Genomic DNA, 27,353 nt, shown 5'->3' on the forward strand with positions numbered 1-27,353 from the left:
CTCATTTTCTTATTTATTTTAATTTCTTACTAAAAGTCATTGACTTTAAAATCTAAGGGTTCCTAAACCCCACTAAAAAGAACTGTTTTGCAAGTGTTAGGTTTTTTTACCACCGATCATATACTTTGTGAGCTCTAAAGAAGGGAATGTTAACTTGAACATGTGATTTCTTATTATTCAAATATTTTTTAAAAAACTTATTCTTAAATATATTAGATTTTGAAACATCATTAGTTTACATCTAAAATTAATCATATTTTTTTAGTAAATTTGCTATAAAGACAAGGAGAAGAGTTGACCTTCAAAACCTTTTTAGGCATGGTAACTCCACCTTATAAATGCCCAACTTTTTAAAAGAAGAGAAGTTTGATTTTGATTTCCATATGGAACAAGAATATAATTGAATTAATCATTATACATTCTATCAAATAATTGCATGTTCAACATTATCATTTTATATGTGTTGTCCATGCATATTTATAAATAGGTAGGTTTTGACTCATTTTTATTGCATGAGTACCATTATTAAATTTTATAATTCACAAAAAAATTCTCCCAAACATTAAATTTAATTAAGTTAAAAAAATTAATTTTAAAAAAATTTCATTTCTTTTTAGGACAATTTCAAAACTTAAGATTTCTTTAAATATTAGTACATTAATGTTAATTTAATTAATTTTTTTTAATGTAAGTAAAAAATATAAGACATGAAAATAAAATTGGACCATAATAAATGAAAATAAAAACTAATTAGATAAAAAAGAAACATTTGGAAGCTTTTAATACCTTTTTTTTATTTAATTTATTGTCTATATACATGATTGGAAATTAAATTTTGCCCAAAATGGTGTTTAGAGTGGTTCTGCTGGTGGGCTTTTAGGCCCTTTTGTAACCCAAAGTAAAAAAAAAATCTTTATAGCCACCATCGATGCGATGTCGTTTCGTTTCCTTGCAAAATATAAATAAACCCAGAATCCTCCACAACCCTCGCTCCTAAGAAATTTCCCTTTGTTTCCTAGTTAGGGTTTCGACTATATCTCTCTCTGAAACTGCAAGAAATCTGTTTCCTTTAAGCATCGGAAAAAATGGCAACTGAACCGAAACCGGCAACTGAGGATGTGAAGATTGACTTGTTCGAGGATGATGATGAATTTGAAGAATTTGAAATCAATGAAGGTACTAATACTTTCCCTATTTTTTTTTTGATAATCAAAGTAATTAGAAAAGCTATGCTCTATTGGATTTCTCTTTTATCGTTCCAAATTGTCAAGCTTCGAGGATTTATATTGATATTACCGAATCATTCAAATTTGAAGTAACTTTGGTACAGAAGTCCATGGGTTTTTCACATCTGCGGATGATGAATAAGGCTATGATTATGATCTTTCTGGACCTACGGTGGATTATTTGAAGCAACTTTGTTTATGCAGATAGTTTTCCAAGGTGATGAAATAAGTTGCTAACGTATCCTATTGGATGCATGGTAGGAATTTTGGTAATTTGTTTGTTATGATGTGATTATTTGTTTGATTATGGTAATTAGCTGTTTGAGGAATTAGGAAGTTGGTTGTCGCTTGATGTTAATCTTATCATATATTAATGTTGGAAAACAACTACGAGTGTGTATATAATTTGTGCGTTTTTGGATCACAATGAATTGAAATAATGAAATTCTCTTGGCTTTGTTTGTTCTATGTAGTGTTGGTACTTGTATTTGTTAAAACAAATATGAGATCTCAAAATAGGAGTAGTATTGTTTGTCCGTGTTATGGATTATTGTTTCTTTTCTGATGATAACTATAAATGACAGAGTGGAGAGAGAAGGAGGAAGGGAAAGAGGTGACACAGCAGTGGGAGGATGATTGGGATGATGATGATGTCAATGATGACTTCTCACTGCAGCTGAGAAAGGAATTGGAGAACACACCAAAGAACTGAGCTGTTTCTCTAACTTGTCAGTATATTGTCTCAAATGTTATTTTTGTGTTTGAGCATGAAATTGTTTTCTATATCTTTAGTATGGAAAAAAAAATGCTTGAACTATCAAGATCAGAAGTTTGGTGCAAAATATTAAGCTTCCGGGCTTAAATTCTGTGTTTGTTAGGGATTTGTACCTGATGAATTGCTATTTTCTGAATGACATGTTCTGCTGTTATTGTTCCAATGTTTATCGATAACATTGTAGCATGTTGTTACCTACCCTCGAAGTTTCTATGTTACGGCATTAGAGCACACTTTTTACCCAATCCATTATTGTGAAATTATGAAACACTTGGAGTTGGGAATTATGCACTTCAATTAGGTTGACAACAGTGATTAACTAGGAATATCATGATTTGTATGGGATTCAACTTTATTATCAGTAGAAATCTCTACATGGTGCTTCTCTTTTCACTCATTCTACTAGTCTCATGGCTTCTTCTATTTGGAAAGCAATTCATAGCATTGTCTTTTATATATATATGAAGGTTATACTTGGTGTTAGTGATAGTATGAAAAATTTATAGGAGTATTATTCATATTTTTTATTACAATGAATAATTAGGCCAAGACACTAATATATTATCATTTTAAATATTCAAGCCTTCTGATTATCCTGAGTTGAACTATGATTACTTAAGAGAAATAAAGTATTATTATCCACACCCAACAATTTAAGTGTCAACATGAGCTTTAATAGCAATAACTTTTTCAAGCCTTGTGCTTATTTTGGTTTTCATAAGTTTATTTGAGAATAAGCTCAATTCTCAAAGAGAGAAACTCCACTCTCACAATCATATGGGTGAATTATGGTAAGGATGCTCCTATAACTTTGACATTCCATTGGTAAGAGTTATAGAAATTCATTAAGACTTCTTATATAAAAACTCAACCTCCATATGTTATAGGATGAATGCACTCTCAGCACAAGAAGGAATACAAAAATTTAAGGAATTAACTGTTTAAACTAATTTAATGTATCCCTTAATGCCATCATATAATTTTTTTTTTCTTATTGAACCTGGTTATATTAACTTCGGTTCCTAGGTTGGGAATCAACATACACAAGTCTTGTAATTATTAGTTTCTATCCCACTCCCTCGATGTGTTCCTGGATTTTTCATTTGCTAAGTCTTTAGTTAATGAATCTGCAAGAATATTATTGGATTTAGTGTAATCTAAAATAATGATGCCACTAGTCAAATAACAACTCATAGTACTGTGTCCCCCCCCCCCCCCCCCTATATAGGTCTGAATTTATCGTTATAAGAATGGTTTTAAACTCGACCAATAACAATGATTATATCACAATGGATCAAAACCGGTGGAACTGGTTTTTTCCTAAATGGGATTCCGTAAAAGATCTTTCAACCAGTTCACTTCTTGAGGCTAAAACAATTAGATCAAATTCCACCATTGAATTAGAAATTATAGTTTGCGTGGGTTTTAGAATATACATGCTTGCAATTAATAAAATTATATTTTCTCTACATTTTCTCAATATAATGCTACTAGTCTAGAAAAATATCATCATGCAATTTGGTAATTTTCATATAAAAATAAAAATTTTCCTCGCCAAGATCTATCAAAATATCCACACAATATATTTTTGGTCTCTTTAATCAAACATAAGTTTGAGCTAAAAATTAATAAATTATCACCTTAGAGGCAAATATAACATGTTTTTTTTTCCCATAGATTTATAATAAATGCATTTTATTGCTTTCATTTTGTTTTGTAGCTATTATCAATCATATGGGAATTATTTTTTTATGCCATTATTTAGAAGGTTGCTTTAAGCCATACAGAGATTTAGTAAGTTTGCACTCCTAGCTTCCTTAGCTAGGCTCGATGAAGCCTTCGGCTTTATCCATGTAAATTTCATCATCGAGGGCCCCATTTATATATATATATATAAAATAGTTTTAACATATATTTGATGAATTTTAAGATCATTATAATGGCTATTGCTATTAGTAATCTAATAGATGTTATTCTAATGATAAAAGATAGGGTATCATAAAAGCCTAGGTCTAGTTTTCTTTTTCTTAAGCCTTTAGTAATAAGCATAACTTTGTATTGTTATATCATTTTATTTTTACTTAAGTTTATTTGTAAGAATTCATTTACTCCCGATAATTTTATAACCAGGTGGTAAATTCACTAACTTCTAAGTTTTATTAAAAATTAGTGATTCCATCTCATAATTGGCAACCTCTTTCCATAAAAGGGCATCAGGTGAAGATAAGGCTTCTTGTAAGGTTATGGAATTTTCTTCATTGCTAAAAATATAAAAACCATGACCACGTTCTTTTCAATTCTAGCTCTTTTACTTATTCTTAAATTAGGAATTTTTTGTTATAACAAAATAGGTATTAAAGAGTATTCTATTTGGTTTCGTAATCCTGACTATTTCTAGGTTTTAAAGTGAACTTTTCTTCATGAAAAAACATCATCTGTTGCCATGAGCACAGTGTTTTTAATATCCAAAAGTCTATAGGTTGTACTATCTAATGCATAACTAAGAAAAGAACAATCAACTTTAATACATAGCGTAGGTATTTTATGATCTATTAACCTTACATAGGCCTAACATTCTCAAACTCTCAATTATCTTAAGTGTGGCTTGTGCTCCTTCCATAATTCAGATAGTGTAATTTTACTCTTTGTTTTTTTTTTTTTTTTTAATTTTTATGTGCCACTCTATTCAAAACATAGCACGTGATCCAAATTCCTTCACCCTAAAGATTTGAATCTCGCAAACCTTTATCACCTCTAACTCGTTTATTTTTTCTACTGAATTGATTTTTAACTTTCTTGAGAAACTCTTTAAATCTCGCAAATACGTCATTTTTGTTTTTTTTAATCAAATAAGGGTAATTATATTTAGAAAAATCATCTATAAAAGTGATAAAAGTTTCTATTCCTCCAACGAGTTAGATTTCCTTCAAGCTTGAAATATCAATGTGAATTAACTCTACTAATCCAGTTTTTTATTTAGCACTTCCATGAGACCTTTTTGTGATGTTAGCTTTGCTATGAATCTCATATTTTTTAAGGTCCTTGTTTAACATAAGGATTAACCAAAGAGAGCATCAACTTGCATGCCATAAATTAATAGACGAGAGCATGCAAATTGAATTAGTAGTTGCATTACTATTTTTAATATATAATTTGAATATATCATCACAAGCATAACAATTACCAATAAAAATACCTTTTTTTGTTATCACTTATTGATTAGACTTCATAGTTTACTTGAAACCAACCCTATTTAGAAGAAAAACTAGACATCCAAAAAGGTGTGTATAAAACATTATTTAGGGTTAAAAATTGTTTTAAAGGTGAATTTCAAGTAGACCTCTCCTTATATGAAGCCTTAAGAAATTATACTAGGTGATTGTGTAGACCATGCTTAAGTTTATTAAGATATAAAATGGACATCATATGTGTATAACACATTCTTTAGATTTAAAACTTTTATAGAGGTTAATTTTAACCTGATCTTGATCTTGATGTTATAGAGGTTAATTTTAACCTGATCTTGATGCAGACCTTTTGATTATGTGGTTAAACAACCTCCAATGAAGTAGATAACAATCTAAAAAGTTAAAAATCAGGTTTGATAGAACCCCGGTGTAGAGATAACATGTACATAAAAACTAAAGATATTGAAATAAGACTTAGATTCAGAGATAATTTTGTATTTAAGAACCCTAAGTTTGTGAATGAGATCACGAAATTAGTTAATTTTTAATAAGTCACTGTATGATTTTTGTACCTGCAAAAAAGAATTGTTTTACCACAAAAAAAAACCTCACGTTTATTCTTTAACTTGCAATCTAAATTTGCAACTTAAAAAACATAATATAATCTCCTCTAACAAAACCTAATGCACTCATTTTGAGTTTCAGGCTAATTAGTCTAAACTAGTAATCAATTAACACAAGTACAACAATTAAATAAACCCTTAAATAATGTTTAATAAGCCAAAACAAACCTAAATTAAAAAAATATTTAAAAATAAATAAATAAATAAAATAATAAAAATAAAGTGTTTATGCTAGAATTTTTTCATGTAGCCTTAATTTTTAATTTTTGTATATTCTTGATAGAGTTTAGTTTCGATTTCAAACTCGTCGTGTCTCTCACTGGATGAATTACTAGGCACACCTTATAAGGTTGGAAATCTTGATATGTCTAGTTCCTAGCACAACTTGAATTGCAGCAAAATCCCATCTATAGCTCCAGAAATGTACTAAACAGTACACGAAGACCTAGTTTGACAAATTTAACAACATCTGTCTAATAACTTTAACTATATAAAATAATATATTTTTGAACTCTATTTGACATGAAGATTTGTCATAATATAGTTTCACGTGTCTAGTATCTCAAAATAAAGTTTTGACTCAATCCAATATATAATTTGAGAGTTTTATCCTTGATCTTGCAAAATTGTTTAGCAAATATTTTATGGTTAAATTTAGACCTGACTTGGTTTATATCAATTCTTTTCATTACCAAGTACTTTATGGCATATGATTGCTCTGGTCTCCTTATAAGTTATAAGGAGTATGAAGATATAAACTTTAAATCAATTTTGATAATAGCAAACATGCTAATTAATACCAAAATTGGTCCACCACCCATTTATTTTTTGTACCATGTTTATATCTATTATCATCATCATAAATGGCTTCCTGATTATGTTGGCCTAAGATTTAGGCTTATGTAATCATAAAATTGCAACCTCAAGCAATATGCATGCCTTACTTTTTTATCCATTAAAGTTTTGGTTATTTTATAAAGTAAATTATTGTTTTCATAAATTAATTTGACCTTATTTTTTTGATCTAAATGTTTAATATAGCTCCTCTATCTTTAAGTTATAACTTTCTTGCTTGTTGACCTTCTAATCTAAAGCATATATTTAGTTTTTGTAAAGAAATTATTGAGTTTTAGTTTTTTAATTTGTTGGATCTTGTTTAAGAGTATACCTAAACAATGAGTAGTTATTGAAATTCTAGAAAGCTTATTACCGTTAGTTTTTTTTGCATTAAGTGATGAGTAATAAAATTTTAAGGATAAATTATTGATCATCAACAACAATAACAAATTTCAGATATGTTATATGCAAAGTTCTTCAACAAATAAATATTTTTTATTGGTTTTATTTAAGCATATTTTCATAATGCATGCTAGTAGCTAGTTTAGTTAGATTTATTCTCTTATATGTAAATCTATGTATAATTAGTATGCTTACTAGGATTATATTTCAATTTTTTATACAAGTTTATATATTTGCTTAATAAGCATACTAGTCTTTTGTTATGATTATAAATTTACTATAATTTTATAGATTACATGATTATAAACTAAATTTATGCACAATTGTCTAATTCATCTAATAATATTTTAACAACATGAAAAACTTTATATTTTGATGCAACAATATTGAAAGTATTTATCAATTGGCTATAATTCAAATAGTATTAGTATCAAATAAAAATAGATTTATTTAACCAAAAAACTTTTATGATCACATATTAAAAATCATAAATATTATAATGTTAATGCTATTATTAACAAAACACTATTTATTGTAATCGTGTTTTGTGATTTCTTTTTTCAATTTAACCCTTCAACAACCCAATTTTTTTTATATATATTTAGTTTCATTGTTAAATCTCATCCTTCAATATTATATTGTTTTGAAAATTGTGCCTAGTAATTATTTTTTTATTTTCTTTTTATTGGATTATATACTAGTCTTATGAATTTAATTTTTTTTTCTCAATTTCAATCTTCAATACTAGATCTATTAAAGTGTATCTTCATAATTTTTTTAATTTATTTTCTATAAATTTATCCTAATCTTATAACTTAGATCAGGGTTTGATAAATTGACTTAAGTTTACTCGAGTTGGTTTTTTTTTAGTCGCTTTTTCTAATTGATTTTTCTTAGATTTAATCATTCAACATTATGTTACATGGAAAAATAAAGCTACTTTTTTGTTTATGGGTTTTCAACCAAAAAAGTCATTAAACTATCTAATAATAATATGATATGAAAAACATTGTTTTTACTTTTAATTATGCCTACATGAAAATTATACAAAATTTTAAAAAATAATATTTTTAATATTTCTTATGATAAAGATATTTTAGTTTTCATTTTCATTTTCTAACTAGTGAAACATTTATCAAGAAATTAAATCTATCTAAATAATTGATTTTTGATACACAATGGAATAATGAGGTTAGTGTATAAATTAATTATTTTAGTTTTATTAAAAAATTATTTAGTCTTTCTTATAAAAAAAAAAGGTATTTTAATCCTAGTTATTTTATTACATGTAATCTTATGAAGTCCCCATGAATTCCATTAGCTTAGAAATAAAGCTTTTAAGTTGGATAATCAGTTAATCAATTGATCCTAGTAACCTCATCATTTTTTTTAGTCAAGATGATTGGTAGCTTGTATTTATTTAATCATTAATTTCTTAGTGGATGTGAGGACTTCCATATACTTAAGTATCTTTATAAAGAGAGAAAATATAATATTTTAAAGATAGATGCTCTCAAATATGTAGAGAACGAAGATTACAAATTTTTATTTTAAAGAATTTATGGTGTATTTATAGCTCACGAGTCTTTTTTTTTTTAAGGAGCAAAGAGGTTATAGTGTAATTTTACATTTATGATATTTTGAGTTGTATTGTATGTTATATTCTATTTATTCTATACAACAAAAAATAAAAACATGAAAGGTCACAAGAGACTTTAATAAATCTATTTGTTGAGAAATAGTTCCTCTAAGATTTTATATAAAAATCTATTGAATTCAATGGCCTTAGATTCAATTATTATATTTGAATCCATGAGTGTAGCGAATCTGGCCATGCATTAGGCTCTTAGGGCTTGACAATTTTGGGAGTCATATGTAAGGCAAGCTACTAGACCTAGTAGCTGTTGTTAGTCCAGCATGCCTAGGCTTAACGCTCTATCTGGTCTAGATGTGGTTAGGTATGGACATTGCCAGACTCAACAAGTCCGATCAGCACCAGACCCAATAATTTTTTGGTCTATTTTTAGCCAGACCCAGCTGCATTTGAGCTAGCTTAGGCTAAACCTAGTATGTCTTCACTAGGTGTGTTTGGTGCTAGTGTGTGCCAACCTATTGTGCCCGAGAATTTAAAAAAATTATACTCGTATGTTTTCTTGATCTGATTTTTTTTGAAAAAAATAAAAAATATACTGATAAAATCTTGGTTCATCAGTAGCCTCCAATATTTGAAAAATAATAATACATGAAAACTTTAATTAATTTCTAATTCGGGTAAAGTAACGAGTTTTGCTTGCATAAAAAAGGGTGTAAGCTGAAAAAAGTGCACAAAAAAATTGTACGTGTATCGCTTTTTTTATCTAACATTTTTGAAATAGATATATAAAAATATATTGATAAAATCTTGGTTCATTAGTAATCTCCCAATCTTTGAGATATAATAATATACAAATACTTTAATTAATTTTCAGCTTGGGTAGAGTGGTGAGTTTTGCTTGTATAAAAAGGAGGAGTAAGTTGGAAAAAAAAGACAAGAAAATGTGTATTTGGACTAAAAAAATTCTTTTGGACAAAAAATTCCAACAATCTATACTAAGAAAATTTTTAAGAAATAGAGGGCACCATGCCCATCATTTATAAAAATTCCTAATTCCTAGGTAGCCGTATGAAATCTAATGAGAATGAATTTATACTAAGAAATTTTTAAGTGATTATAAGTTTTTTGAATAGTGGAAGTTTATGACTTTACGAGCATTATTAGAGGGCTTAAAAGCCTTTTCTTGAAGAGTGATCATCATGATTATTTTTTTTATGGTGCATGAGAGTTCCTTATTAAAGAGTGGTAACTGGAGGGTGTTGTCATTATATTAAGAAGATCTATGATCTATTTTTTGGAGAGCAAGATTGTTACCTTAAGGGGTTAAGTTCTTTCTTTGGAGTTGGAGTATTGCCTTAGGAAGATCAAATTTATCTAATAAAAAGTTATGCAAATGGCACAAAGAAGACATTGTATCAATCCCTTGGAGAGCGAGGCTATTGTTATGGAAAGACCAAGTTCATTTCTTAGAGAGTGAGGTTTTTGTTATAGGGAGACCAATTCTATCAATTGGAGAGTGGTGCATAAAGTACTTGGGAGATCAAGTTCATCCCCTGGATAGTAGTACATATAACACTGAGAAAACCTCATACCAATCCCTTGAAGAGTGAGACTATTGCCATGGGGAGACCAAGTTCATCAATTGAAAAGTGGGTATATTGCAATAGGGAGATCAAATTCATCCCTTGAGAGTTGTGTACATAAAACTGAAATTTCAAGTTCATCCCCTAAAAAGTGTTGCATATAACACTAGAGAAACTTAGTTCATCTTTTAGAGAGCTATGCATATAACATTAGTAAGACCTCGTACCAATTTCTTGGAGAGTGAGGTTATTGTCTTAGGGTTTTCAATATGGTTTGAGTGAGGAGTATTCGTGGCAATAAGTAGATTTATCCTGCATTCTAGGTTATAGAGTTTTTTTTTTGTTTTTTTAAATTCAAACCACATAATTATTAATCATTCAATTTATGAAGTTTAATGATATTGTCAAAAAAAAATTTAGGTAATCTTTATGAAGTTTAATGATATTGTCAAAAAAAAAATAATTCAGATAATCTTAATATTTTTTTATATTTTTAAAAATCTGATTCAGTGTGAATTGCATGTCAATTAACTAATAATAACTATCATCTAGGTGGGCTTATTTTGTTTATTCTTAAAAGTGATTGAGATATTTTATTTTAATTTCAAAGGCATCAGCAACGTTTATCCTCCACTGAAATTCTCTACCACCAAAAACAAAGTTCTTGAATGAATGGATGGTGCTCTTCCAGCTCCTTAAAGAAAGTTACAGCAACTGCAATTTATGCTGTGGTTCCAGCTAAGAACTAGAAAACGCAGGCACGACCCAACAGGTAAGCCAGAAAACATGAGACGATGGTGAAATGTTGTGCATCAAAATTTTTAACCAGAGAAAAATAATAGCCCCATGGAAAAGTAGAAGGTGAGTGCAAAGATATCAACCAAGAAGAAGGTAAAGTCATGACAATGACTGCAACCTAAATCGACTAATGGACCCATGAATTCCACAGGACTCAAAAGTCTTGATAGCGTCCAATCAAACTGAACTTGCAACGTTTACTTTTTTTTTGGTCAAAGTGGCTGGCTATCAATTAGTCTTACTAGTCTTTTTCCTTCTTTTATTTCTAGCTTGAAGGGGAGATGAAATGGTGATTTAACTAGACAAATTATAACCCTCAAACTCCAACACTATGCTGGTTTTCATGGGTTTCTCTTTTCATCTATTAGCGATTTCAACGGTTTTAGCATTAGTTCTGTGGTACACTTTACGCAGGGTGAGAGAGAGTAGGCGCAAAACTGAAAAGGGTTTGCAGGCACCTGAACCATCTGGTGCGTTGCCACTTATAGGCCATCTCCATCTATTAGGGGCACAAAAGACGCTTGCTCGAACATTGGCTGCCATAGCAGATAAATATGGTCCCATCTTCACAATTCGGCTGGGAAAGCACCCTACAGTTGTGGTTAGCAATCTTGAGGCAATTAAGGAGTGCTTCACAACACATGATAGGATTTTATCATCCAGGCCAAGATCAAGTCACGGGGAGTACCTAAGCTACAATTATGCAGCATTTGGTTTCACAAATTCGGGTCCTTTTTGGCGTGAAATGCGTAAGATAGTCACGATTCAACTCCTTTCCAGCCATAGGCTCAAGTCTTTGAGGCATGTTCAGGTCTCAGAGGTGAATACCTTGATCAATGACTTGTACTTGCTCAGCAAGAGCAATAAGCAAGGCTCGACCAAGATAGTCATTAGTGAATGTTTTGAGCGGATGACAATAAATATGATCACAAGAATGATTGCAGGAAAGAGATACTTCAGTAGTACGGAAGCTGAAAAAGAAGAAGGAAAACGTATTGGAAAACTCATGAAGGAGTTCATGTATATTTCCGGTGTCTTTGTCCCTTCGGATTTAATTCCATTTCTTGGATGGATTAATAATTTTCTTGGATCCGTGAAAACTATGAAGCGTCTTTCGAGGGAACTGGATTCCCTTATGGAAAGTTGGATTCAAGAACATAAATTGAAGAGGCTCGAGAGTACTGAGAACACTAACAAAATGGACGACGACGACTTCATAGATGTGATGCTATCCCTACTGGATGATTCCATGTCTGGCTATTCTCGCGAAACAATTATCAAGGCAACAGCAATGGTATGGTCTCTAATTTATGCTGGCATTTAGCTTATAGCTACAAGTTGCTTTTTTTTTGCTAGCAAACTCATATAGCATGATTTCTTCGAATTATAGGCCCATAAGTACATGTAGTTCCTTCGTGCGAAACCATCGAACTGAGTTTGGGTTTAGAGAAACAATTCTTGTCCCGCTAAAATTATCCTTAAATTGTGATGAAGTAAATTTTACTTGGTTCTGATATTGGTAAATTCCATTGCGTGTCTAGGACCAGGATGTGTTATTTCTACATGAGCAGGTTAAATCTAGCTGCGAATTGCAACTCTTCTATTTGTCAGAAAGGCTTGATTCTCACGATGCTTTAATTCTATGGTGTAGACTCTTATCATAGCAGGTGCCGATACCACATCTATCACCCTGACATGGATCTTATCCAATTTGTTGAACAATAGACGGTCATTGCAGCTTGCCCAAGAAGAGCTAGACCTCAAAGTTGGCAGGGAAAGATGGGCAGAGGACTCTGATATTGGGAACTTAGTGTACATCCAAGCCATTATCAAAGAGACATTGCGCTTGTACCCACCAGGTCCTTTGTCAGTTCCACATGAGGCAACAGAAGATTTTTGTGTTGCCGGATATCACATGCCAAAGGGCACTCGTCTGTTTACAAATTTATGGAAGCTGCATCGGGACCCAAATTTGTGGTCTAATCCTGATGAATATATGCCAGAAAGATTTCTCAATGATCACGCAAATTTAGATGTTTTAGGTCACCATTTTGAGTTGATTCCATTTGGCTCGGGAAGACGGTCTTGTCCTGGTATCACATTTGCATTGCAAGTGCTTCATTTGACGTTTGCCAGATTGCTTCAGGGTTTTGACATGAAAACACCAAGGGGTGAATCAGTGGACATGACAGAGGGCGTAGCTATAACCTTGCCTAAGGCGACTCCTTTGGAAATTCATATCACCCCACGCCTCTCTCCTGAACTCTACTACTATGAGTGCTAAATGGTAAAGTTAAGACAACAATGCGTGCTACTTGTTTGCGTATTTATATGTTTATTATTTGGATTGAAGTTTGTGTATTTATATGATTTGAAGCTATTTTGAATTCTCGAACACACTCTTCATGATCCAGCTAACGCAAAGCTGAGGCAACACAATCTATCTCGTCTCCAGCTATGTTATGTTGCATGTTTCTTGATAGGGCAATGTCCATGAATGTTATTTATTTATTTGAATGTGATCTCAGTTTTATTAACTTGGATTAAAGAGTTACTTGGACCAAAGAGAAAATGGTCCAGTAAAATTACAGATTTAATACATTAAACTTAAAGGACCAACATAAATAAAAAACCAGTACATGAACAAAAAAACAGTGCATGAATTTGGTATTCATGATAACCGTAAACCTTTTTTATCCACGAGAAGAACACCAGCCAGCTTTTATTAATCTTGGCAGCAAAGAGATCCTTGAACCCAGAAATGTTCTATATGCCAATAAGGTTTTTGGTCTGAATCTATCAACCTGTGAGAGTTGCTTCTTTATATATTGAAATTGTAGCTCCTTACTCAACTAAAAATGACTCTACAAGGTAAGAGTAAAGCCTGTCAAAATATATATATATATCGAAATTGTAGCTCCTTACTCGACTGAAAATCAACCATTAATAGTACTCTACAAGATATACAAGGTAAATATATTGATAGGCTTTACTCTTACCTTGTAGAGTACTATTAATGGTTGCTTTTCAGTGGAGTTAGGAGCTACAATATATATATATATATATATATATATATATATATATAGAGAGAGAGAGAGAGAGAGAGAGAGAGAGAGAGAGAGAGACTAGATAAGTAACACATAAGAAACCATCAATTTTGCTATCTTTGCTTATTGACGTTAGCGATCTACAAATATCAATTTGTCAATCAAAAATTGATAGTGACTACTAGAGAGAGCCTCGGTGAAAATAACAACAATTTGATGTTTAGTAGAAATGTATAAAACAATAATCTTTTGGCTTCACAAATGGAATGAGAATCTACTTTAATATGTTTAGTGTGCTTATAAAAAACAGAATTGATAATAATCTAAATAACACTAGTATTATCAATATGAAGAGGAATGAAGTAAGTTGTAAAACTTTAAGTTCACCTAACAACCGATGAAGACATACAATTTTAGAATAAGCACGTGACATAACTTGATATTCATACTTAGTGGATGACTTGGAGACACAAGCTTGCTTCTTACTCTTTCAAGAAATGAGAGCATTGCTAAGAAACATATACCAACTCACAATAAAACGGCAAGTATCCACACAACCATCTGAATCAGGATTACTAAAGCCTACCAAATATAAAGACTTCTTGGAAGGGAAGAACAAAACTAGATGTTCCTTTAAGTTATCGAAGAAGATAAAAAAACAATAGCCAAATATGTATGACATGAAGCCTACAGAAACTAACCTATTGAACAATAAATGATATATCAAGTTGAGTAATGGTCAAATATTTGAACTGTCCACCAGTTATCAATACATTAAAGGATTATATAATTTAAGAGTTGAATTATTGTCTTGAAGGCTAGTTAATGAAAAAAGTTCTTAGGTATACTTATATTCATGTAAGAGTGTGCCATTTAGACAATGTTGAACTTGAAGTCTAAGAAAATATAGGCACCAAGATCTTTCATAATAAAGGAATATTTGAGGTGTTGTTGGAGTTGGTCAATTAATTGAAGGTTAGATCCAGTAATCACAATATCATCAGTATACATAAAAAGTATAACAATCCCAAGGACGGTATGGAAAAAAAATAAAAAAATAAAAGAATCATGCTAACTCTGAATAAATGTGAAATCTAATAGATTAATATAAAACTTCCCAAACCATGCTTATGTTGCTTGCTTTAAACCATATAGAGATCATTTTAAACGACAAACCTTGAAAAAAAAAGAAGAAAACAAATCAGAAAAAGGAGACATAAAGATTTCTTCCTTTAGATCACCATGTAAAAATCCATCTTTCATATCCATCTAATGAAATAACCATTATTTATAAACAATAATGGCCATAACAGTATAGACAATAGTCATTTTCTCAAGTCTATACTTTTGTCAATTCTCATGTTCCACCAAATAAGTTTTATGTCTCTTGATAGAACCATCATCATATATTTTAATGGTGTATATCTATTTACACCTAATAAGTTTAACTTTAATAGGATAAGGGGTGATGTCTTGAAGAGTTTAAAGTTTATCCTATATAGTTTGAAGCCAACACTCTTGAGTAAGAGCCTAGGAATAAGATTTAGGCACAAAAGTATTATCAAGAGTAGCTTGAAGAGCAAAAAAAAAAAAAAATCATACCAACCCAAGGGTCAGAAAACCCTAGTAGACTAGCAAGAGTATTCATGATAAAATCATACAATGATTTTGAAGAATAAAGAGACAGTGGGTGACATCTATAATACATAATACTGACTTAAAATGAGAAGAAGTACTAAACACATCATCAAAACGAGGAAGTGAAATAAAGGAAGACATAAAATTAGGATAAGATGAAATATTCATTTAAAAAATAATCACATTCTAAGAAATATAAAGCTTAGTTTCTACATCATAACATACAAACCTTGGAGTCACTACAACCAATAAAAGCATATTGAACAGATTGAGCAACAAGTTTATGATGTTTAATAGAGGTAAACGAACAAAACAAATACAACAAAAAACATATAGAGAATTATAATCAAGAGAAACACCAAATAAACAAGAATATGGAGAATTAAGTTGTAAAATTAGAGAAGGGAAATGATTAATCAAATATATAGCTGTAGATAAGCCTTCTATGTAAAATCTAAAAGAAACTAAAGATTCAAGTATCAATGTATGAACATCTAAAATATTATGATTCTTACACTCAGCAACACTATTATGTTAAGGAATGTAAGAAAATGAACGCTGAGAAATAATAATATTTTGTTGGAGAAAAGATTGAAAAAAATGAGACATGCAACTCCCCTAGAATTTGAGCATAAGATCATAATATACATATAAAATTAGGTTTCTATATAGACAATAAAATTTTATAAGGTTAGGAATGCATCAACTTTAGAACGAAGAAAATAAACTTTTGTAAAATGATTGTAATCATCAATAAATGTCACAAAATATATATATTAAGTATAAGAAAATAAATGTCACAAAATACATTTAATGAGTATGAGAAAAAACATGACTCATACCATAAACATCAGAATGAATAATTTCAAAACATATAGAAGCATGACTACTTTATAAAGAAAGGGGTAAAAACTTGGTTTTACCAAGTTTACAAAGAGCACATTCAAATGAAAATAAAGAAACTTATTGGTATTATTCAAATAAGCATGTTTCATAAGATGTGTTAGAATTATGGAGTTAGGATAATTCAAATTATTATGCCAAAGTTGGCTATTTTATTAACAATTATAAAATAACCAATAGCAATTGAATGAGAAAAGAAAAAAAGATTGAAAATGAAAAAAAATATCCCACTTTAGGCCCCATTGTTATTTCTTCTCCTGACACTTGACCTGCATACACTAACTACAATGATCAAAATAAAAAAATAATAATTTTTTTTCTACTAATTATCCAACTAAAGTGAGATTATAAGATAAATTAGAAGTCACAACAACATTAGTAAAGAAAGATCCCAAGTTGACAATCATTGTAATAGAAAGAGTACTGTCATCGGTGATTTGAACATGTTGTTTACAATCATACGTATTAATATTATGTAAAGCAATCGGATTACCAGTCATGTGATTGGAAACTGCATAATCAATTAACTAATGGAAGTAAGAATATGTTTCTTACCTTATAGACTAAGAGCAAAAGGAGCAAAAATAATCATATAATGAACCTGATCGAGAGAACTATTAGAAGAAAAACTTGAAAGAACAGGTTGTGTAGAAGATATAGGCATAAAAATAAATTGTACAACAACATAAAAAGTAGAAGTGGATCGATTCTAAAGGTGAATAGAACAATCATAAAAATATAACCTTTATTTTTGCAATAATTGAAAATTTTCTTACTATGATATTTTACAATATGCCTAATTTCCTTATAATTATAAAGATATCTATATCATTATCTATCTTCAGTAGCGTAGGCCATATTAATAATCTCAAAACCACCAGTATCTTAAGCAAGGCCAAGTTATGAGGTGGAATGTTGTTCTTCATGCAAGATAGGACAAGTCGGTGATTGGTTAGCCTAACTTGTGCACTTTCAAATTTAGGTCAAAGTTTCATTAAGAACTAATATTATTGGCTTTCAGAGTAAGTAGCCTATATTGTTATTAAAACTTTTTTGGGAACATGAGAATGCTAATTTTCCTTGATTTTTTTCCAGATTTCTTATGCTGGTCAAAGTTTCATTAAGAACTAATATTACTGGCTTTCAGAGTGAGTAACCTATATTGTTATTAAAGCTTTTTTGGGAACATGAGAATGATAATTTTCCTTGATTTTTTTCCAAATTTCTTATGTTATTTTATATTATTTTCTTTTATGTTTTAGGATTATGATTCAATTAGCAAGTATATATCATTTTTCTAACCTATTTAAATGCATTGTAAACCTTTTTAAAGAACAGACTTTATTAGACTTTATTTTCATATAATAAAATTGTAAATTTAAAGTTTGTGTTTACAATATTTTTTACTTATCAATTATGCTGATTTCATAAATTTTTATTGTATTTTGAGCTTTTCCACGCATCAATATTGCTAATTAAATGGTCAAATATTAAATAGGTTCATGTCATATACATACTTTGTTACATCCATGCTCTCTAAGGACAATAGAAAAAAAACAAGTTATTCATCAATGGCTAAACGAGCAAGTCTCTCTTGCCTTGAAGTTATTCTTATTAATTTAATCTAATCTTTTTTTTTTTTTCATGTTGTGGACACACTCCTGGACACCACCTATAGGTGAGCGTTTAGAGAGCCCGTGAGCTTGAGATCTAACAATGATCGCACACTTGTATGTGGATTGGGATGCACAGTAATTTCTAGGAGATCACCTGTTATAATGATGTTTTAGCTCAAACACATTTAAATTCAGAGTTTTTATGGAATTCAATGAAATAGATTAGATCTTTTTTCATACAAAATAGATAAACTAATTTATTAATGCATTACTGATGTGATTCAAAAGCTTTTAATTTATCAACTAAATAATTCCTCTTTCCACAATATTATAGATTTTCTATTTGTAGCATTTCTTTTTAATAAATTACAAGTTTTTTTTTCCATGGTAGTTTTTAAAATTAATTTTTATTTTTTATATTATAATGCAAGTAGATATTTCTTATTAAAGTAATAGTATATATATTTTTTATTAGGATAAATTTTCAATTTTTTTCAAGGCATTGTTTTTATTTTTACAAAAGCATATCTTTTTTCTATTATTAGCATGTTTTTAAATTAAAAACTAAAGATCATTAAAATAAATATTTATAAAAATCTCAATCATATGGATTAAGGAATGGAAAATGATAAGAACCTCGTGATAATAAGGTCTTACAACCCACAATCCAGATTGAAATATAATCCCAAAAAGCCAAAAAAATCTAACAGGAGTTTTATATAATAAAAACTTATCTTAAAGCATCAACGTTATTGATAAGCCTAGAATACTAACTAAACAATCATTTGATATTAATTAAAAACCAAGTATTAATTAAGCCCAAACATGAAGAAAATAATAAAAATAAACAAATATATCATATAAACTAAAGTTGTTACACCTAATTAAATAAAATAACCTAAGATAGATAAATTTCCTAATTTAAATAATATCATGAATGAATTTCTCATCCTAGAAACACTAGGGTTTTTGTTGCCACCTTTAGATGTCCAAGATAAGCTAGGAAATCAATTGTTGAAGTTGCCTCCCTTTAGTTTCCTTATTTGTTTAGGATAATTAATTTTAATTTTAAAGAATCATCTCAAAATATAAAAATCCTTGATATCTTCCTTTAATATTCCTTTTAATATTCCTTGTAGGATTAGGAAACTCAGAATAATATAACAAATATGTTATTAAATACCATGAGTCCTTATTTTCTTATGTAGATAGATGAATAAGAAATCCTTGTAAGAAAATGATTTTTGAACATTAATTTATAATCGCCACACTTGTAAATTATGTCACAGCCCATTAAAGATTATTGTAAAATTAAAAAAATTTCTAAAACAAGTTGTCACATTCTTATTGAAAAAAGAATCCTTGAAAAATAAGAAGTCTAAAAGTCAAAATAAATAAATAATAAAATTCATATAACATGTTTTGACCTCTATTACAAGGTTTTCTTGAATTCTAATTAACTTGAAAGTATACCTAACATATAAAAATATCTCTGGAATTTTCTGGTGAAGTTTCAGCTTAACCCAACGGTTTGATTTAGATTTATGTTTAATGGCATAAAACTGGATAATATGTGATTTGACATCAAAATTCAAATCTAACATTTCTTTGATTGTATTAGAAAATTTATCTTTTGAATCAAAAATATCTTTTCTTGTTCTTTTTTTTTAAGAAAATATTTTTTTATAAAAATCATTTCTTTTAAACAAAAACTTATTATAATCTAAAAAATAATATTCAATAAAAAATAGAAAAAATCATGAATTGATAATTTATAATTTGTAATAAAAGAAAAAATGAAAGAATAATTACTCTGAAAAATTCATGTGAAAAGTTTATGATACAGAATAATAAAATAGATGTTTCATTATCAATTAATATTTATGAGCATATTATTTTATAAATTTTTCTTATTAGTCTTATATATAATAATTCAAAAAGTAATTGTTAATACCATTATAAATAAATTATTATCTTATGAAAAAAATTAAATAACATTTTAATTATTTTTTTCATAGTTAATCTTATTCAATCTTACAAATTAAAAAAGAAAAAGAAAATTTTCGAAGGGCAAAAAGCCGAGTGTTGGGATTGGGATGATTAGGCAACATATCTTGCCCAAAAAGAGTCGGCCTGACATTCTTAGGACTATAATGTCAAGATTATATGCCTAGACTTTTTTTCTCTTAAATGAGCGAAAAACGTGTCGTTGGCTTAATTGTTTTTAAAATAAGATCAACAATTCATCATAATCTAATTCAATTTCTTGACAGCAGCTATAGTAAAAAAGTTAAATTCTAGGTTTTTGGATCTAAAACCTCTATTTTAACTTGTTTTTATCTGGAAAAACCTAAAAAATTAATTAAAAAATCTATTTTATAAGCTGAAAACAATATAAAATCAATCCAAGATATTTTTGAAATATTCCAAAAAAACATTTCTTGAACTTAAATCTGTGTTTTTGAGCAAAATAAAAATTTCAAACTCTTTTCATGGAATTTCATTTTTTAGAATGAATTCGTCAATTCATCATCCTTTTCATTACCTTTTTAATACTAAGAAGTGTAAGTCATTAAATCACTAAAAATAAAAAGATTGAATTTATTTATTTTTAATTTTTCCAGTCTTCACTAGTCTACTAGGTAACATAAAAAAAAAAATTATAAAATTATTCTTTATTATAAAATAATGTGTTAGGTTTAATATTACTTTATTCTAAAATAATATCTTCTTTTTCATCAATTTTTCTATATTATTTACTTCTTCTATTTTTTATCTATTTGTTTTCTAAATAAATTAATTAAAAAAAACCACTCACGTAAAGGGACAGAAAACGATACCACACGTTTTTAACTAAAAACCATTGGCGCCGAAACTCTTCTCGAAACAAATCAGTCGAATGGACGATGGATTACGAAAGAAGTTCTGTGTTTCAATGTGCTGCTATAAAAATAGCTTTTCTTTGTTTTCTTGAATTCAGACAAAAATGTCTAAGTTAGGGTTTAATAACAAGCAATATGGTTTAATGAAGTTGGTGTTTGCACTGGCATTTGCAACACTTGTAGGGATCGCTCTCTTTGCCCGTTTTCTTGGGACCTCTTCTTCTTCCATTTCTTTTACTTATCAATCCATTGCATCCCTCAACAGGGCTGTTGAGAAATCTGCAGATAATAATGTAGCCAGTCACAATCACACCAACCAAGACCACCAGGTAATACATTGATCTTTGTCGTCTTCTTCTTTCTTGTTACTTTTGAATTCTATCCAATGTGTATGGTTATCAACTGGGATATTGATCTTGTTTGATTTGATGATGTTTGTTATTGATATTGAATGCTCATTGTTTTCTTTCTCCTTTAGAAAGAAGGTTCTGAAGATAAAAATGGCAATGTAGAAGGGAGAGTCTTCTCTGCCACTTTTGCTGATTTACCAGCACCGGAGTTAGAATGGGAGCAGATGCCATCAGCACCTGTGCCTCGTCTTGATGGTTATTCAGTGCAGATCAAGAACCTTCTTTATGTATTTGTTGGATATAGAAACCTTGACCATGTGAGAATTTTTCATGCTTTGCCTGATTTATTACCTTCGAGTCCAATTGAAGATTGATTTTCAACAATGCTTCAAAAATCTTTCGTATAAAACCGTGGAATAGATTTTTGTGATTAAAATCAATGATTTTTATTTTTTGTGTTTTATTTCTTGTCTGATTGGATGTTTATATCTTATAGGTACACTCTCATGTTGATGTATACAATTTCAGTGATAATACATGGTGTGACAAATTTGATACCCCAAAAGACATGGCAAATTCACATTTGGGAGTGGCAACAGATGGGAGATACGTGTACATTGTCTCGGGACAATATGGTGCTCAATGCAGGACAGCCATAACTAATTGTTTTTCACTGGACACTGAGACAAGGAAATGGCACCGATTGCCTCCATTACCGGCACCAAGGTACTTGACTTGAGCAGGAAATCCATGAGTGTTGAACTTACTTTCTTATCCAATCTGGGGATCAGAATTTTCAACTGCTTATTTCAAGTCCGTTTCATTATCAAGCTAATTCCTGTTTCTAGTGTTTTGACCAATGAACCTCTTTCATGTGCCTGTATTTGTGTGTTTACTGCCTTGGCAGCTAATTTGTCATGTTTTGAGAGTTGTTGATCTTTTTATTTAGAGAAAACAAGTGTTGTCATCACATTCCTGAGAACAATCTGATAGCCTGTAATCATCGGATTCTTTCAAATATTCATGTGATGTGCATGTTCATCTATGCAGGTTTAATGATTCCATCGTAACCCTGTTCCCAAACGCCAATTTATCATCATTTTCTTGCCAATTTTTAGTTATTGATTCTTTATTGGAGTTCTTTTAAGAAAATTGGTTTCCGTTAACTGATTTTTATTATGTATAATGAGCTGCGGTAGGTGTGGTACCACAACAGGCCATTGTGTGGATTGACTCCTTTATGCATAGCAACATCAATTTAGCTTTTGATGCTAGGTAACAGTTGTGATCTCAAAGGATCAAATTTATTTCTGTACTAGCAGGACCTAATGTAGTTTGGCATTGACATTAGATAACATGAAAGAATTGCAACTGTGAAATAGGAGATGTGTCTACTAGCAGTCTATCCGAAGCTGAATATTTCAAAGCTATGTACTCAATGCCTTGAATATTATTAACATGAGTTTTCAGGTATGCACCTGCAACTCAATTATGGAGAGGCAGACTGCATGTGATGGGTGGCAGCAAGGAAAATCGCCACACACCTGGTGTGGATCACTGGAGTATTGCAGTAAAGAATGGAAAAGCATTGGAGGAGTGGCGCTCTGAAATACCCATTCCCCGTGGAGGACCACATAGGTCTGCTTGCTGCCTTCATTTATGTTTGAAATTGGAAACAAAGATTCTGTTCTGAGGGTTAATTCGCCTGGATCATTCATTCCTGCGAAAATGTTTCACACCCAACTCTAATCATGCGGTGATTATCTTCCGTATTCTAACCGTGAATATCACTTTGGTGACAGGGCCTGCATCGTGGTCAATGATCGGCTTTTTGTCATTGGGGGTCAAGAGGGTGATTTCATGGCTAAACCTGGGTCGCCTATTTTCAAGTGTTCTCGAAGGAAAGAGGTATACAGGTTGATCGTTTTGTTTTAATTAGAACATAGTGGATTTTAACGAGCTGTGCTTTCTCTGTCATTTTTGGCGGTAAATGATAAAGTTTTCAGACTCTGCAATGTTTCAGGTAGTTTATGGCGACGTTTATATGCTAGATGATGAAATGAAGTGGAAAACTTTACCTGAAATGCCAAAACCCGACTCCCATATTGAGTGTGCTTGGGTAATTGTCAACAACTCAATTATCATCACTGGAGGTACTACAGAAAAACACCCAAATACGAAAAGGATGATGCTGGTTGGAGAGGTGTTCCAATTCCATTTGGACTCGCTGGTACTGGTCTTCACCTTTCCCCTCTTAAGAAGGATTATGCTTCATGTTCATATCATGTATTTTCAGCTGTCAATTTGGTCAATAGAATACCTGTCATGGACCACTTTAGTCGACAGTAGCTGGTCGTTCTTGCTGTGTCGACTCATTTAGGAGTCGATGATGCAGTCACTTCTTTCCTTGGTGCTTCGGAAAATATCAAAACTCCCAAAAGCAGTCTCCTTTTGTGCGTTGGAAAATATCAAAACTTATCTTCATACGTTATGTTGTGCTACACTCATGTCCTCTATAATCTAAAGAAGTAAGCAGCTATTCACCAGATACGCGTGCTGTTGGCCTTGTTTCTGTAAGCAATGGTGTCATCTGTCATCAATGGCATTTCGCATAAATGAGCAATGCCAACCCCGCTTGCAACAAGGCCACTCCTTAAGCTAATCTTTCTTTATGTGCTCACTTACAGCCCACTAAAATCCAGATTTTAGGTGTTAGTGGTAAATAATTTTCCTTTGAACAAATACAAGAGAAGTCGGTGACTGTTAAACAAATTTCTTATATCAGTTTTCTACAGATGGTTATTACAATGGGCAAACATTTGAAAATTTCTGTCCATTTTGAATTGCAGACATGGTCAGTGATCGGAAAGCTTCCTTTCCGAATAAAGACTACCCTTGCTGGTTTTTGGAATGGCTGGTTGTACTTTACATCAGGGCAGCGTGACAGAGGACCAGATAATCCACAGCCAAGGAAAGTCATTGGAGAGCTGTGGAGAACCAAATTGCACTTGTGAATCAATTTGTCAACCTGGCTACTCTTCCAACAATATTACAGCTCTTACAATTTTGACTTTGCCTTCTTCCTAAAATTGAAAAGGCATTAATTTATCCTCTTTTGGTGCATTTTCAATAGCACTTTTTGTACAACCCATTTACGCATTTTACGATTATCAATATCATTACACTTTATTGTTTTCATATCGAACCTTTTTGCCGCTCTGCTGCTAAGTAATGGGGTCCTGGTTGGCTGTTTGACCGGTTGGCTAGATCTTAGACACTCTTCTGTCTTCCGGCAACATTGTGCAAACTTTCATATTGTTCTCGTATACAGAACCTATAGCAGCACAAACTAAACCACCAAGAAAACTGATTAATGAAATGGATCCAAGACTGCGTAGTAAGAATAAGAGTTCTTAGCTTGGAGAATATATGAACACATTTCGAAAAGAAGGAATTTACAAACACAAATCACAGAAACAAGGTCCAGTTAACTTTGGTTATCCAGCCCTGCATTTACAATTTGGCCGATATGCCATGAATGAACATGTCATCTATAGACATACACGAATATGCCAAGGATTTTTTTCTTTCTTTCTTTCTTTTCAGTTGTCAAATCTCCCGTTACAAGTGCAAAAGCGCTGTAACTGCCCTGAAGATAAGGTAAAAACAAGTGCAAAAATGTCAAGAGTCAAGGTAGAAAGAAGCGTCCGATAATCTATGCTTATGAATCAATTATCAACATGGATACACAGCTTCCAGACAGTTGAATAGAACAAACATGACTTCATCTTAAAGGCCTGCTAGAGGCTGTGAAACTAGTACTCATCGGTTACCCTGAACAGTATCCCTACCTATGAAACAAGAAAACAAAAGGATTGAAGACACGAGGCAAAATGATTAACGAACGGGTTCGGATTTGAGGAGGAAAAAAAATCAGCAAATGATGCAAGACATTCAAACCTCCCCTTTCACACCATGAAACCACTATAAATGTAGGTTCTGCGACCAGTCAAAGATTTTCAAATTAAATGTGGATCCCTGTAAGATATGTGGTTTTTCTATCTTCAGTAATTTTTTCCCTTTTATTGATTCTTTCCAAAATAATTTTTTCTGTTAAAATGCCAGCACAAATTCAAAAATGGTAACAGTTGAGATCAGCTTTTTGAGCTTTACCCTAAAAGACAAGCGACCACTTATCACTGTACTTTTTGTTGCATTAACAATTCTACTAGTGTTTACTTGATCGACAGACTTTTCATCCTCATCCAAAAGACATGATATCTCTTAGTTTTAACTGTCAAATCATTATTCATGAAAGCAACCATCAATTGCAACGTGGGGAGGCTCCATTTCACGACCTGGTTCACGTTCCTTACATGGAATCCATGAGCCCAAGGATTGCATAGTAATTTCTTATTTCACAAGATCTGTCAATAGTTTCTGCAGAAAGTTTATCCAAGTTGAGATGGACACATTAAACAAGCACATAAGAAATAAACATACAGCAGGGAGGGAGAAAGAGAGATGCCAAAAACTCATAATGGGGATTATAAGTTGTAAATGCAGTCTTGGATATGTCTCCGGAGCTTATTATGATCTCTGATAGCCTGCTCTTAGGTTAATCATAGATAAAAATGTTGCACTCACTAGTTCCTCAAGCAATTCCTCAATTAAAGGTATAGGAAATTTGTTTTTAACATTCAGTTTTTTAAGTGCTATGGAGTCCACACGAAGTCTCCATTAGCTATTCTTCTTTTTCACTGAGATCACTGGAGAAGCAAAAGGATTATGACTATGTTATCTGATGCCAGACCATAGAATTTAAGAAGCCATCATCTCCATTATATCCTTTTGTAACCATGAATTTCTGTAAGGTCTCAATTCAATGAGTAGATAACGTTTAATATATACACACGAGCAGAAGTGGAGCAAGAAAAAAAATTAAAAGGGTCCAAATTAAAAGAATTATTCTAAAGGAGTTAAAATTTCAAGAGAGGGGCTAGAAAAAACATTTTCGTGTAGGGGTCGGGGCCCTTGCCAGCCTCCTTACCTCCGCCATTGCACAGGAGGTAATACAATAATGAGAATATATATACAATTATGGCTCTAAGTTTTTATAGAAAAGTTTCTCAAATAGATCATAACAAGAATATCATAAGGTAAAGCTCATCAGAAAATCAAAATGCAATGAGTATGAGGTTCCATACTATGGGATGATCAGTTTACACAGGTTGGTTACTCCCCCGACTAACTAGGGTTCAGATACAATGTGCACAAAGACTAATACTATCTTTTTAGCATGGATGTTCTGACTGGTATACCATAAATTCATAATCATAATCAAATAGACATATTTATATTTCAAGGCTCAACTCATGACATCAATTAAATGAGAAACTGTTAATTCAGAAGTCAATTCAAAATATATACTAGTTCATATGAAGAATTCAGATTCAACAATTGATCATGTTTTATCATAATAATTATTGTCGCACGTGTGCGGCGTCGCGACGATCATCCACCATCCATGCTAACGATGGGATGTGGTGTATTTCTAGCAATATATGAAGAGACAAGGAATTCTTGTCTCTTATCAGTGAAAACATTGAATGGGAGTCGCCACCTAGTATTCTGGTAACTAGGAACCCTAACTGGTCTTTAGAGATTGGGTACGGAGACTGGTTGCATAAAGGGAAGGTATTAGCACTCCGACTACGCCCTACCTAAGGTAGGCTGCATTGTTTTGTCTGATAAAATATGAAATCATGTTGTGGTATCTAATTATATGTGTATCTAAAACCAAAGAAACTTTTAAAATCAAGAATACGTGTTACGTATAACCTCATAATCCCTGATACTAAACAAAACAAAAAAATTTATTGTTATTTTTT

At 31.0% G+C, this 27,353-nt stretch overlaps 2 protein-coding genes across 4 annotated transcripts; both read left to right on the forward strand.

Annotated features, from left to right (window-relative positions):
• Positions 1-11,211: 11,211 nt before the first annotated feature.
• Positions 11,212-13,563, forward strand: LOC105140162 (cytochrome P450 CYP82D47-like). 3 transcript variants are annotated; one of them, XM_011046871.1, is made up of 4 exons: positions 11,212-12,320; positions 12,568-12,597; positions 12,678-13,313; positions 13,441-13,563. In XM_011046871.1, exons 1-3 carry the CDS (start codon positions 11,358-11,360, stop codon positions 13,308-13,310), a joined length of 1,626 nt encoding a protein of 541 aa, XP_011045173.1. In that variant the 5' UTR covers positions 11,212-11,357; the 3' UTR covers positions 13,311-13,313; positions 13,441-13,563. The 3 variants fall into 3 exon arrangements, with proteins under 3 accessions (XP_011045173.1, XP_011045172.1, XP_011045174.1); XM_011046870.1 differs by lacking the exon at positions 13,441-13,563 and having other exon boundaries at positions 11,213-12,320; positions 12,678-13,421; XM_011046872.1 differs by lacking the exons at positions 12,568-12,597; positions 13,441-13,563 and having other exon boundaries at positions 11,229-12,320; positions 12,678-13,421.
• A 7,585-nt stretch (positions 13,564-21,148) lies between these two features.
• LOC105140163 (kelch repeat-containing protein At3g27220-like) lies at positions 21,149-24,660 on the forward strand. The gene is made up of 7 exons (XM_011046873.1): positions 21,149-21,441; positions 21,591-21,779; positions 21,959-22,188; positions 22,933-23,100; positions 23,265-23,370; positions 23,486-23,692; positions 24,312-24,660. Exons 1-7 carry the CDS (start codon positions 21,217-21,219, stop codon positions 24,474-24,476), a joined length of 1,290 nt encoding a protein of 429 aa, XP_011045175.1. The 5' UTR covers positions 21,149-21,216; the 3' UTR covers positions 24,477-24,660.
• Positions 24,661-27,353: the final 2,693 nt, after the last annotated feature.

The sequence above is a fragment of the Populus euphratica genome, unplaced genomic scaffold, assembly GCF_000495115.2.
Source record: "Populus euphratica unplaced genomic scaffold, PopEup_1.0 scaffold256.1, whole genome shotgun sequence".
NCBI classification, from domain to species: Eukaryota; Viridiplantae; Streptophyta; class Magnoliopsida; order Malpighiales; family Salicaceae; genus Populus; species Populus euphratica.